This window comes from Mesoplodon densirostris, chromosome 12 (genome assembly GCF_025265405.1).
Source record: "Mesoplodon densirostris isolate mMesDen1 chromosome 12, mMesDen1 primary haplotype, whole genome shotgun sequence".
Classification (NCBI taxonomy): domain Eukaryota; kingdom Metazoa; phylum Chordata; class Mammalia; order Artiodactyla; family Ziphiidae; genus Mesoplodon; species Mesoplodon densirostris.
The window spans coordinates 58,196,683-58,210,783 of NC_082672.1; the positions used below are offsets into that span (position 1 = coordinate 58,196,683).

The window sequence follows — 14,101 nt, forward strand, 5'->3', positions numbered from 1 at the left end:
AATTTTTATAATTTAACAAGCATGAGACTCACTGTTTCTGTATTACTATGCCTTGATCTCTATTTTTACATTATAATTTCTCCACATCTCCTTCCTTTTTCATTGCAAGTGTTGTCATTTTATCTGTGCTCTCTGTGAAACTTTTGAGATATCCTTTTTTCCTTGCATTTATTACTGTTAAACTTACTTTTAGTATGTTAATTTAATTAAAGTGAACTGTAGGGTTTTTTCCTCCATATAGTGTGCTTCTACACCAAAAAGTGCTAATACTAAGGAGTCAGGTTACGGTATTACTACAGAATGGATTCACGTATACTTCAAGTCAGTTTGTGTCTTACAAACAACATATACTCTTTATGTTGGTTCTTTTCTTCCACACTAACATTATAAAAGGGTATGCGATGATCTGCAGTATCATGTAACAGTGTTTTTCATTGTTTTCAGTGTTTGATAGTTGACAAAAATCCATTGTAAATTTTTTTCTTTTTCTTTATTTTTTTGGTACGCGGGTCTCTCACTGCTGTGGCCTCTCCCATTGCGGAGCACAGACTCCGGGCGTGCAGGCTCAGCGGCCGTGGCTCACGGGCCCAGCCGCTCCGTGGCATGTGGGGTCCTCTGGGGCTGGGGAACGAACCCGTGTCCCCTGCATCGGCAGGCGGACTCTCAACCACTGCGCCACCAAGGAAGCCCAATTTTAAATTTTTATAACATGATGGAGTGCCTTTCTATTTTGACTTGTTAAAGAAGCAAATTTTCATGAATAAATATTTATAATGATACTTTTAAGTGGCCTATAAAATATTCTATTTCAAAAATATCTTGACATTAATCTATTAACTAATTAGTATATTAAGTTTATTTCTTCTCATTGAGAATTCATAATGGATGAGTAAAGATTTCAAGAGACCCTTAATTTATAGCAAAATGAAAGTCAATTTCTCTTTTCCAAATAAGTCTTACGAAGACAAACTCTTTGTTTTTTCAAAATAAAAATAGTAGTTTTTACTGCTTTCAGTGAACACATTATTTGACATCTTTTTTTTTTTTTTTTTCGGTACATGGGCCTCTCACTGCTGTGGCCTCTCCCGTTGTGGAGCACAGGCTCCGGACGCGCCGGCCCAGCGGCCACAGCTCACGGGCCCTGCCGCTCCATGGCATGTGGGATCCTCCCGGACCAGGGCACGAACCCGTGTCCCCTGCATCAGCAGGCGGACTCTCAACCACTGCACCGCCAGGGAAGCCCTATTTGACATCTTTTGAGAAAGTAAAGTAGGCATTAATGTGACTAATCTTTGTCATTTTTGTACTTTGTTCATTATCTTAGCATATCTTAAAGAGAGATACTTTAAAGTACAGCTTAATACCACTTTGATATCTTGACAGAGAAAAACTAAAAAATTGTCAACCTAGAAAAATAATATGATTGCAGTATCTACTAATCTACTCATTGAAGAAGACCTTTCTGGTTTTCTTTTGTCAAATATGCTTTGTGATATCTGGAACCTCAAAATAAAATACATAAAAATGTTTGGTGCTTTCATTTAAAACGTATGCTACCAACATCACTACTGGGTCTCTCTGGCTGAAGTACCTGATTTTAACATGTGTTAACGTTATATTTTCATGCTCATTTAATCACTTCTTTGTTGAGTGGCCAAGCACGTCACCTTATTTATATAATTGGCTGATTTTCTGACTACATTTTTAAAGGAAATAAATGTACCACCATGACATACCAGTTGATATTTAAAATGCATGATGTGGGACTTCCCTGGGGGCGCAGTGGTTGAAAATCCACCTGCCAATGCAGGGGACACGGGTTCGAGCCCTGGTCCGGGAAGATCCCACATGCCGCGTAGCAACTAAGCCCATGTACCACAACTACTGAGCCTGCACTCTAGAGCCTGCGAACTACAGCTGCTGAGCCCACGTGCCACAACTTCTGAAGCCTGCGTGCCTAGAGCCCGTGCTCCACAACAGGGGAAGCCACTGCAGTGAGAAGCCCGCACACCACAACGAAGAGTAGCCCCTGCTTGCCTCAACTAGAGAAAGCCCACGCACAGCAATGAAAACCCAATGCAGCCATAAATAAATTAATTAATTAAATTTTAAAGAATGCATGATGTAACCTCAGTGATGGCTAGTTCTGTTTGGCTCCAAGTATACATATAGGCATCTCACTGAGCTCAAATCAGTCAGGAAAATATCTTCATCTTTCACAGAAGTAAAGCATCTTAATTTAGCATCATCAATAAATGCCAAAATGTTTATTTTTTTAGTCTTTATTAAGAATATGTCTATGCTTTGATTAGCGTTGCAAGTTAAGACTTCCTCCGTTCTTGATTTTCAGTGCTGCAAAAAATATAGGATATTGTAATCTGGTATAAGAAACATACAGTTCTCAATTACCTGTGTAATAGAGTAGAGCAGTGGAGCAATGATAATATTTTTTAATTAGCTTTTTTACTTTTAAATACATTTTCTGAGGAGAGAATTCTGCATACTTTCCCATCTGAAACTGTACGATGAAGATCTAACTCAAGATACAAGCCACCATGTCCCCTTACTGATTTTTTTTCCCTTCTTACTCAAACTTCAAATGAGTAGAGTCATCTTCCAGGAAGTAATCCTGGGAGTAGCCAACTGATACCTTTCTGGATTATACGAAAATGAAATGACTATCAAGTTCAAGGGTATCTAGGTATAAGTTTATTTCTCGAAATCATTTTTATTTTCTAATCTCCTAGACCTCTAGTCTACTTAATGATTTACAATTAAATCTAGTTTCTTTCAATGTTTTCCCAGCACAGTTCTTATTTACCCAGTCATGCTATGATTTAAAACTCCCACCCAAGTTTCTTCTTGGAATTATTTTAAGTTCATATTAGTTTGCGTTGGCTAGAACAGCAGTTCATGCGACCATTCTGTTTTGTCATTGTCTAGCAGATGAACAGTAACTTGTTATTAGTAACCATTCTACTACTGAAGTTTGCAAATGGTTTTCCTTCTTCTACAGATTGGTATAGATTTAGTTTTCTTCTAAAACATGCATATTTTCATTTACCTGTCATTCAAATCACTTTCCTGATTGGAAGAGAAAGATGTATCATTAGCACTGTCTTAGAGGTAGCTACCCCAGAAAAGTTTCCAACATGTCAATATTATAAATGTCATAATGGAAAAAAAGATTGATAACTAGTATGTAAGAATTTGTTAATCCTTTTTTCCCCTCTAAAGAATTAAGGATTATTATAATTTATTTCTAAGAGACAGTATTCAATATTGTGCATATTTTCCAGTTATTGTATGTACCTGTTGAATCTTTTCAGAATTACTGGATCTTCAGCCTTTACCAATCACAGCTTTGGGATGTGAAGCATATGAAGCACTATACAATTTTAGCCACTTTAACCCTGTGCAGACACAAATATTTCATACACTGTATCACACAGACTGTAATGTCCTACTTGGAGCACCCACTGGATCAGGAAAGACTGTTGCAGCTGAATTAGCCATTTTCAGAGTCTTCAACAAGTACCCTACTTCAAAGGTCAGTTGGAAACAATCACATGCTTACATTCAATTAGAAAGCATAGTTTATAATCTGTAAACTAGCCAGTTCTAAACATACTGGCAGGACTCAATAAATAGATTTGTCACTCTTGGTGAATTTTCCAGGGGAGCCCAGATCAGTATTAGAATAACTGGCCACAAGAAAATTTATATTAAACTTTGGAGTCCTTTAGTTAGATTTCTAATGTACATTTTGGGGCTCACATGTCCTTTCCTCATTGTAAGATACCTAATTCATAGCCATATTTGTAAGAAATATAATGATTCATAATCATTAATCATAATCAAATCCTTTGGCTGTGAAGGAAATGCTAATACTTTAACATGTACAGCTTGATTACACAAGGAAATACAGAGGCAGCTTTTATTCCCCATTTCTCCAAATGTCCATGATATCACTAATGTAAAACAATGTGGCAAGTCAAATAAGTGTTGATTTTAAGCTTTCTTGAAATATGACGTACTCTCACTTTAGAAACATTATTTTCCAAGAAAGCTAATTCATATGTTGTGATTAGAATTATGTGATTTTTTTCCTCATCATTTATAATTTTAGAAATGTTTTAACTTACTTTTTCAGTGATTTCCAGTTAGTAGCTGTTCTTCCCTACTTAGCTTTACATTTTCCTACTCCTCAGTTTATTATGTGGCGAGTGATTCATTAGGAGACATACTAACACAACCGTAGAGCTCTGTTCTAAGTTAGAAACATTTTATAAAGGAAAGAATTTTTTTCAGTGAATAATCTGTATGTAAGTTTGGATTATTAAAGATCGGGAGGGGGGTTGTTTATTTTTGCTTTTTAAAAGGTAGAACACCTAAAATGTATAACTGGCATTGGTGTCTTCCATAAAATATGCATTAAAATTTAAACAACCAGATTATTTATCTTTAGAATTTCAAAATTAGTAACTTTTTTCATGAAAGAATTATAACTCAGGTAACTCTTGATCATAAAAACTTTTATTTTCAGTAGAACCTTAATTTTCTCTAGGTAATGTATTATCTCATAGTTTTTTTTTAATTTTTCACATTATGTTAAAAGATAATTTCATTATAAACTACCTAAAGAAAATACAAATGGTGCTTTTAAAAAAATACTTAAAATGTTCTATGTCAGTATTTTTATGATGTGCTGTATTCATATCTTACTTTGGATAAGTGTTGTTTAAGTTAATGACTTCTTTCTGTTAATTTAAAATTTTAAGTCTTTCATTATTAAAAGATACATTTTGTAAATGACAGTTATATTTTGATAAATTTTATCGAGTTTAGCTTTATTTGAAAATGATGTCACTATTTTCATGAGATCTTTTTGCACCCCCATTTTAGGCAGTATATATTGCACCCTTAAAAGCCCTAGTACGTGAAAGAATGGATGATTGGAAAGTTAGAATAGAAGAAAAACTTGGTAAAAAGTAAGTTCTTACTTTTTCAGATGATATGCGTTGAATAATCTAAAAGGATCAACCAATAAAAGATTTGCATAAAACTGTTGAATGCTTTTACAGTGATTTTCATAGTCTTTTTATTTAAAGGTATGGTGGTTAAAATATTATCAATATCCTCATTTGTTTTAAGATTGCAAGGGCTTTCACTTTTCACTTTTATTTGGCAAGATAATTTTCTCAAAATTTCTAGATTCAAAAGCAAAAGAAAAATAAGATACATCTCTTTATTTTTCTTTCATCTCTTTCAGGGTAACTTCCAGAAACCACTTAGAAGGCATTTTGCATGTAAATAATTTACCAAAAATTTAAAAATCATTGAAGAACATGACTTAAAAAAATTTTACTGTTGACAAGGTTATTTATTATAGTACTGTTTTTAATAGCAAGATTGCATTCTAACCTGAGTGACCAATAGAGCATCACTAAGTAAATTATGGCACATTCACACAATGCAAAATATTGTATTACTCTATTAAAAAATGAACTCTATGGGCTTCCCTGGTGGCGCAGAGGTTGAGAGTCCGCCTGCCAATGCAGGGGACACGGGTTCATGCCCCAGTCCAGGAAGATCCCACATGCTGCGGGGCGGCTGGGACCGTGAGCCATGGCAACTGAGCCTGCGCATCCGGAGCCTGTGCTCCACAACGGGAGAGGCCACAACAATGAGAAGCCCGCGTACCGCAAAAAAAAAAAAAAAAAAAAAAAGTATTATCTCAAAAATGAACTCTATATACTGAAGAAATGATCTTCAGAGATAGTTAAAAAAAATGTTTTTAAGTTAAGTACCCCTCTTTTGTTTTTAAAAATGGTAAAGAATATAAATATGTGGTTGTTTTAGAATGAGTACTGGGTGACTGGAAAATATCCATGTTACAGAGACTATTTACTATATATTCTTTGAATCATATGAATGTATTACCTAGAATGTAAAAAAAAGGAATAAAACTAAGTAAAAGCTTTAGGAATGCTATACTTGGAGGAACTAATCTTGACCTTTTTCTGTTTTTCGAATCAAAACACATATAAAAATGACTTAATGATTTCCTAAAATGTGGAGTTAGTCTTCAGATTTCTGTCTTTCTCACTCTAAATCTGAGATACTCTCAGAATGGGGTGGCACATATTTGCCCCAGGTTATCTTGTTTTTGTCCTAATATGTTTGAATTTGCTTATAATATCTATAAAATTTCAACCTAAGAAAAGAAATGAAGCTCACACATAATCATATTCTTCTTTTTTTTTTCAAACATCTTTATTGGAGTATAATTGCTTTACAGTGGTGTGTTAGTTTCTGCTTTATAACAGTCAATCAGTTATACATTTACATATATCCCCATATCTCTTCCCTCTTGCATCTCCCTCCCACCCACCCTCCCTATCCCACCCCTCTAGGTGGTCACAAAGCAACGAGCTGATCTCCCTGTGCTATGTGGCTGCTTGCCACTAGCTATCTATTTTACATTTGGTAGTGTATATATGTCCATGCCACTCCCTCACTTTGTCACAGCTTACCCTTCCCCCTCCCCATATCCTCAAGTCCATTCTCTAGTAGGTCTGCGACTTTATTCCCCTCTTGCCCCTAGATTCTTCATGACCTTTTTTTTTTCTTAAATTCCATATATATGTGTTAGCATATGGTATTTGTTTTTCTCTTTCTGACTTACTTCACTCTGTATGACAAACTCTAGGTCCGTCCACCTCACTACAAATAACTCAATTTCGTTTCTTTTTATGGCTGAGTAATATTCCATTGCATATATGTGCCACATCTTCTTTATCCATTCATCTATGGATGGACACTTAGGTTGCTTCCATGTCCAGGCTATTGTAAATAGTGCTGCAATGAACATTGTGATACATGTATCTTTTTGAATTATGGTTTTCTCAGGGTATATGCCCAGTAGTGGGATTGCTGGGTCATATGGTAGTTCTATTTTTAGTTTTTTAAGGAACCTCCACACTGTTCTCCATAGTGGCTCTATCAATTTACATTCCCACCAACAGTGCAATAGGGTTCCCTTTTCTCCACACCCTCTCCAGCATTTATTGTTTGTAGATTTTTTGGTGATGGCCATTCTGACCGGTGTGAGATGATATCTTATTGTAGTTTTGACTTGCATTTCTCTAATGATTAATGATGTTGAGCATTCTTTCATGTGTTTGTTGGAGAAATGTCTATTTAGGTCTTCTGCCCATTTTTGGATTGGGTTGTTTGTTTTTTTGATATTGAGCTGCATGAGCTGCTTATAAATTTTGGAGATTAATCCTTTGTCAGTTGCTTCATTTGCAAATACTTTCTCCCATTCTGAGGGTTGTCTTTTCATTCTGTTTATGGTTTCCTTTGCTGTGCAAAAGCTTTGAAGTTTCATTAGGTCCCATTTGTTTATTTTTGTTTTTATTTCCATTTCTCTAGGAGGTGGGTCAAAAAGGATCTTGCTGTGATTTATGTCATGGAGTGTTCTGCCTCTGTTTTCCTCTAAGAGTTTAATAGTGTCTGGCCTTACATTTAGGTCTTTAATCCATTTTGAGTTTATTTTTGTGTATGGTGTTAGGGAGTGTTCTAATTTCATTCTTTTACATGTAGCTTTCCAGTTTTCCCAGCACCACTTATTGAAGAGGCTGTCTTTTCTCCACTGTATACTCATGCCTCCTTTATCAAAGATAAGGTGACCATATGTGCGTGGGTTTATCTCTGGGCTTTCTATCCTGTTCCATTGATCTATATTTCTGTTTTTGTGCCAGTACCATACTGTCTTGATTACTGTAGCTTTGTAGTATAGTCTGAAGTCAGGGAGCCTGATTCCTCCAGCTCTGTTTTTCATTCTCAAGATTGCTTTGGCTTTTTGGGGTCTTTTGTGTTTCCATACAAATTGTGAAATTTTTTGTTCTAGTTCTGTGAAAAATTCCAGTGGTAGTTTGATAGGGATTGCATTGACTCTGTAGATTGCTTTGGGTAGTAGAGTCATTTTCACAATGTTGATTCTTCCAATCCAAGAACATGGTATATCTCTCCATCTATTTGTATCATCTTTAATTTCTTTCATCACTGTCTTATAGTTTTTGCATACAGGTCTTTTGTCTCCTTAGGTAGCTTTGTTCCTAGATATTTTATTCTTTTTGTTGCAATGGTAAATGGGAATGTTTTCTTAATTTCACTTTCAGATTTTTCATCATTAGTGTATAGGAATGCAAGAGATTTCTGTCCATTAATTGTGTATCCTGCTACTTTGCCAAATTCATTGATTAGCTCTAGTAGTTTTCTGGTAGCATCTTTAGGATTCTGTATGTGTAGTATCATGTCATCTGCAAACAGTAAGAGCTTTACTTCTTCTTTTCCGATTTGGATTCCTTTTATTTCTTTTTCTTCTCTGATTGCTGTGGCTAAAACTTCCAAAACTATGTTGAATAATAGTGGTGAGAATGGACAACCTTGTCTTGTTCCTGATCTTAGAGGAAATGGTTTCAGTTTTTCACCGCTCAGAATGATGTTGGCTGTGGGTTTGTCATATATGGCCTTTATTATGTTGAGGTAAGTTCCCTCTGTGCCTACTTTCTGGAGGGTTTTCATCATAAATGGGTGTTGAATTTTGTTGAAAGCTTTCTCTGCATCTATTGAGATGATCATATGGTTTTTCTTCTTCAATTTGTTAATATAATGTTTCACATTGATTGATTTGCATATATTGAAGAATCCTTGCATTCCTGGGATAAATCCCACTTGATCATGGTGTATGATCCTTCTAATATGCTGTTGGATTCTGTTTGCTAGTATTTCGTTGAGGAGTTTTGTATCTATGTTCATCAGTGATATTGGCCTGTAGTTTTGTGACATCTTTGTCTGGTTTTGGTATCAGGGTGATGGTGGCCTCGTAGAATGAATTTGGGAGTATTCCTCCCTCTGCTATATTTTGGAAGAGTTTGAGAAGGATAGGTGTTAGCTCTTCTCTAAATATTTGGTAGACATAATCATATTCTTAATGAATGTCTCCTTTTGTCTTAATAAGTTAACACTTTCCCTAATTAGAAAGGTGTTTATTCCAACATATGTTGGAGGTATGAGTTCAACTCTATAAAATCACATAGGGCAGATACTTTGTAAACATAATCAAAGCAAAGTTCGATACCCTTGCATGTCTGCATAAAAGTTAGATTTCAATGATTTGCTTTTGTACATTCTTCATTTTATGGAAGGAAATCATCTTAGAATGATTAAGAAACATCTGTTTTGGACTCTAGTCAGAAAATTTCAGAAATCAAAGGGAGATAAAGTAGTTTTAAGCATAATAAAATTTTATTTTGAAAGATGTATTTTTGCTTTTCCAAGCTCATGTGTTACCTGAAAAATTAAAGGGATCATTTTTATTCTTCTCCAGAGTTATTGAACTAACAGGGGATGTAACTCCTGATATGAAATCCATTGCCAAGGCTGACGTTATCGTCACCACACCAGAGAAGTGGGATGGAATCAGCAGAAGCTGGCAGAATAGGAACTATGTAAAACAAGTCACTATTCTCATCATAGATGAGATCCATCTGCTAGGTGGGTGCCACTATATCTGAATCCAGTTTACAAACTTTGACTCTTCATCCTTGCAGCAGCCAGCATCAGGACTTGTGTTAAATGATTAACATACATTATTCCTATTTCTTAGGGGAGGAAAGAGGCCCTGTTCTAGAAGTCATCGTATCTCGAACGAATTTCATCTCATCTCACACAGAAAAGCCTGTTAGAATAGTTGGACTATCTACTGCATTGGCTAACGCCAGAGACCTTGCTGACTGGCTCAACATTCGTCAGGTATGTGGAAGACTGATAAATCAGGCATTTAATAGTATGGCTCAAGGCCATATTAAGGAGGTGCTATAACACTATAAACTAAAGTATAAAAACTGGAAAGGTTTCTCTCTCATTTTTACTCTAGATGGGCTTGTTCAACTTCCGACCATCAGTGCGTCCAGTTCCACTGGAAGTTCACATTCATGGTTTCCCAGGTCAACATTACTGTCCTCGTATGGCTAGTATGAATAAGCCTACATTTCAGGGTAAGCTTCAGATTCTTGGAATGAAATAACAACCATTTTGTATGGTAGCCTTTAAATGCATTCTAAATGATGTGGGTTTCTTTGAAAGGGTGGTACTGTTCCAACTTCTACAAATATCTAAACCTATTTACCTTAACTGTTAAGGAGTATAAATATATGTTGAATTAACTATTGACAATTAGATTTCATAAGTGATAATGTCTTTATAGTAGAATAAATGTATGTAACTTTTAAAAATAATCAAATTAGTCTTAAAAATAACTTATTAAGGTACCATGGTAGTAGCTTGAGTAAATGATAAATAGAGGGTACAAGTTTTAAAAACTCACATAATACTGATTTTTATCAGAAATCATCTTAAAAATTTCAGTACTTTTTTGGCAATGCATCTGTTTATATGTTTTGTTTTGTTTTTTTTTTTGTTTTTCCCTTTCTAACAAATTAGGCAAGCAAGAAAGATTTGAGAGTAACACTCCTATCTTACTAAAACATGTTTTCATGTTTAGGCTGCATAAGGAATATTTATTATATCAATTAAAAATAACCTCCAAAATAAATTCTCTAACGTGAACCGCTGTTGATTGTGAGGTGACAGTTGTGTGGTGACTTTTTAGCTGCTGTAATTAGCCTTATGACAGAAGCAAAGTATTGATTGTGAACTAGAGACCAATCTTGGCAGTTCAGATTATTTACACCTCCACAGAAGCATTGTACAAAATCACTAATGAACAATAAATCTGTCGTGAGCTGTTCAGCCACACCTGTTCTTGCAGCAGCAAAAATCCATTAAATGTTGAGGTTTAAAAAAGAGGCAAATTCATTCATGGTTATGTGTACAAATGACACCAATATTGTACTAATATGTGTATTTTAAACGTTGTATCTCTAATATGATTTATCAAAGCATTACCATTTGCATTCTGTAAATTCTGATAAACTGTGAGTGTGTTCATTTTTCATAGTATGTATTGTAGATTGCTTATATTTATTTAAGGAATGGCTGATTGCAAACCAGTGATTGAAATGAAGCATTTTGTGTTATATAAATCAATAGTAAATAACCTATACCTGCACTTCTCTAGATATGGCATAAGTACAGTAGCTGTCCTTGTAAACTATTTATTATACCTGTAGTAGATCACTATATTTCTTTCAGTTTAGATTTATGATTTTGTGATATCTTTATTTCTCACTCTTAGGGTATAAATATAGTCAAAGTCCTGTCAACATTTCCATTTATGAACCTTGTTCTTTAGCCCATAAAAAAGAAATTCTGCAGCTCACATTTCAAACAAGAAATTACAAGGAGGTTGAACTTTTTATGTAAAATAAAAGTTTTTAATAACTCTGTTTTAAGAGACCTGTGTACACATAAGTATAAATTCTACTTGTGCCATCTTATCAGCATTTTGGAGCCTATGCATAGCAAAGAAACCTCAACTCCAATTAGGTCAAATGATTTATGTGGCTCTTTAAGTAATATTTTCAGTCTTATTACCCAGTTTTCAAACTACTCATCTTCTGTGTGTCTACTCCCTATGTTTCGTCACTCAGATATAGATTCAAGCGTGGTATTCTTTTCACCTCTCTTCTACATTCTCTTATCTTCCCTCTTGAAATCTTATGCATATGTTTTCAGAAAAAACAGAAGGAAAACATTCCTCTGACTTATTTCTGACTAATTTATTGATACAAACTCTCTAAATTTTTCTATCTACTGGCAACAGGACAAAAATAAAAGGAATTTTTTGTGGCTTTTCTTCACCACCCGCCCCAGGACTTGACTCTCTCTCCAGATCCCAGGACCAATTAACTGTGGAATATCACTGCTCAGGCAAACAGAAGCACAACTCAGAAATAGAAAACCCCACCTAAGATTTAGTATCCATATACAGCTATTAATGGAGCGTCTCGGCTTTTAAGTTTCCTTCCTTGGCAGTTCAGAACAGAACTGGGAGTCGAGATAGTTCAGTCTTCCCTGTCCTAGGCAGAATACTCCCCTAAGCACAGCCAGCTACCTTTCCTTTCCTATCATTTCTCCAATATGCTGTCAGATCCAGGTAGTAGCTCAAATAATGCTATGCTTCATGACCAAATCATGAATTCAGTTAAATCATTTACACCATTAGTTTTCATGTGTTCATTTGATGTCCTGATGAAATTCGGATTCTGGTATAAGTGGCTTACCATTGTATTTTCCATAACTTTTCAACAGCAATTAGAAGCCATTCTCCAGCCAAACCTGTTCTGATATTTGTCTCATCAAGACGTCAAACCCGTCTTACTGCTTTGGAATTGATAGCCTTTCTGGCTACTGAAGAAGATCCAAAGCAGTGGTTAAATATGGATGAAAGAGAGGTAAGCAACATATTTTATTTCTACTTCTTATACATGTCAAATTAGTTTGTATTGTAGTATAATGGAAATTATGCATATAATTATGTTTAGTTTTAATCTACATTAAAAGTTTCATATAACATTACAGAAATTTGGGGAAAAGATAGAGAAGATGCATAAATACTGCCACCTTAAAACTATTAATATTTTGATGGATTTTCTTCCAGTATTTTTCCACTAAATATTTTTTACATCATATTTATTCCTGTATTTTTCCCTTTAACATCATCACTTATGCATATTTTAATATTCAGCTAAGATTTCTCTAATATTTGAGTGTTCACTGCCCTCATGGAATTTATAATCAATTTTGGAAAATTAACTTTTTATAAACTATATAACATGACCATTTTTGAAAATTTAGAAAACACTGATAAGTATGTGAAAATTAAAAACCTGTTGTTATCCTTTAACTAAGTAATAACCGTTATTAAATTCTTTTATGTCTACATAATAATATTCTATTATGTGGCTATTCCATTGTATTTTTCTCCTATAATTAAATAATTATGCATCTTTATTATTATAGGTTTTTCTTTGTTAGAATTATTTCCTCAGTATAAAGTTCTAAATTTAAAATCAATAGGTCAGATAATGTGGACATTCTTATAGCTTTTCATATACACTGATAATTACTTTCCAAAAGGGCAATAGTAATTGTGGTTATCACTTTTGATGTATGAATTGGCAGCAGTATATGAGAGTAACAGTTTCACTACATCCTCATTTGTCGTAATTTATTGTTATACATAAAATGTTTCTTGTTGCTTTAGTGTTTATGTGTGCCTTAATTTTTTTGTGGTTGAACATTTTTTTAATATATTTGTTTAATATTTTTCTTTTTTGTCCCTTCATTCCTTTGGGCTTTTATCTGTTGGAGTACAGCAGTTTTTCTTACAGATTTGTGTGGGAGCCTTACCAAATTAAAATACCACACACACACACACACTCCCCTAAAACTATACAAGCTTACCTTGGAGATATTGTAGATTGGGTTCCAAACCATTGCAATAAAGCAAACCTTGCAATAAAGCAAATCACACGAAATTTTTGGTCTCCTAGATCATAACAAAAGTTATATTTGCACTATACTATAGTCAGTTAAGTGTGCAATAGCATTATGTCTTAAAAGAATGTACATACCTTAATGTAAAAAGACTATTGCTAAAAAACGCTAACCATCATCTGAGCCTTCGGTAGTCGTAGTAGTGACATCAAAGATCACTGATCACAGCTCATTGTAACAAATATAATAATGGTGAAAAAGTTTGAAACATTGAGAGAACTTCCAAAACGTGACACAGAGACATGAAGTGAGCAAATGTTGTTGAAAAAATGGTGTTCATAGACTTGCTCAATGTAGAGTTGCCAGAAACCTTCAATTTGTAAAAAAAACACAATATCTGCAAAACACAATAAAATGAGGTATGCCTTGTGATGTCACTTTTTTCCATGTATATGTATTGATTATATATACGTATTAATCTTTCATCTACTTTATTAGTAAATTTTGGTAGTTCACTGAATGTCATTTATCTTAGTTGTTTTTTCGAATAGCAGTTTTTGCATTTTATGTGATACAGTCTGTTTATATGGTTTGTGATTCCTTCTAATACTTCTAAACGTAGGTATACCTC

At 34.4% G+C, this 14,101-nt stretch overlaps 1 protein-coding gene across 1 annotated transcript in view; it reads left to right on the plus strand.

Annotated features, from left to right (window-relative positions):
• ASCC3 (activating signal cointegrator 1 complex subunit 3) overlaps positions 1-14,101 on the plus strand; it is a 336,448-nt gene that overhangs the window by 213,710 nt on the left and 108,637 nt on the right. Inside the window, exons 25-30 of the mRNA XM_060114407.1 lie at positions 3,330-3,550; positions 4,906-4,991; positions 9,398-9,564; positions 9,677-9,822; positions 9,947-10,067; positions 12,283-12,425. Coding sequence (XP_059970390.1) covers positions 3,330-3,550; positions 4,906-4,991; positions 9,398-9,564; positions 9,677-9,822; positions 9,947-10,067; positions 12,283-12,425 — 884 coding nt within the window. The remainder of the gene's footprint in view (positions 1-3,329; positions 3,551-4,905; positions 4,992-9,397; positions 9,565-9,676; positions 9,823-9,946; positions 10,068-12,282; positions 12,426-14,101) is intronic.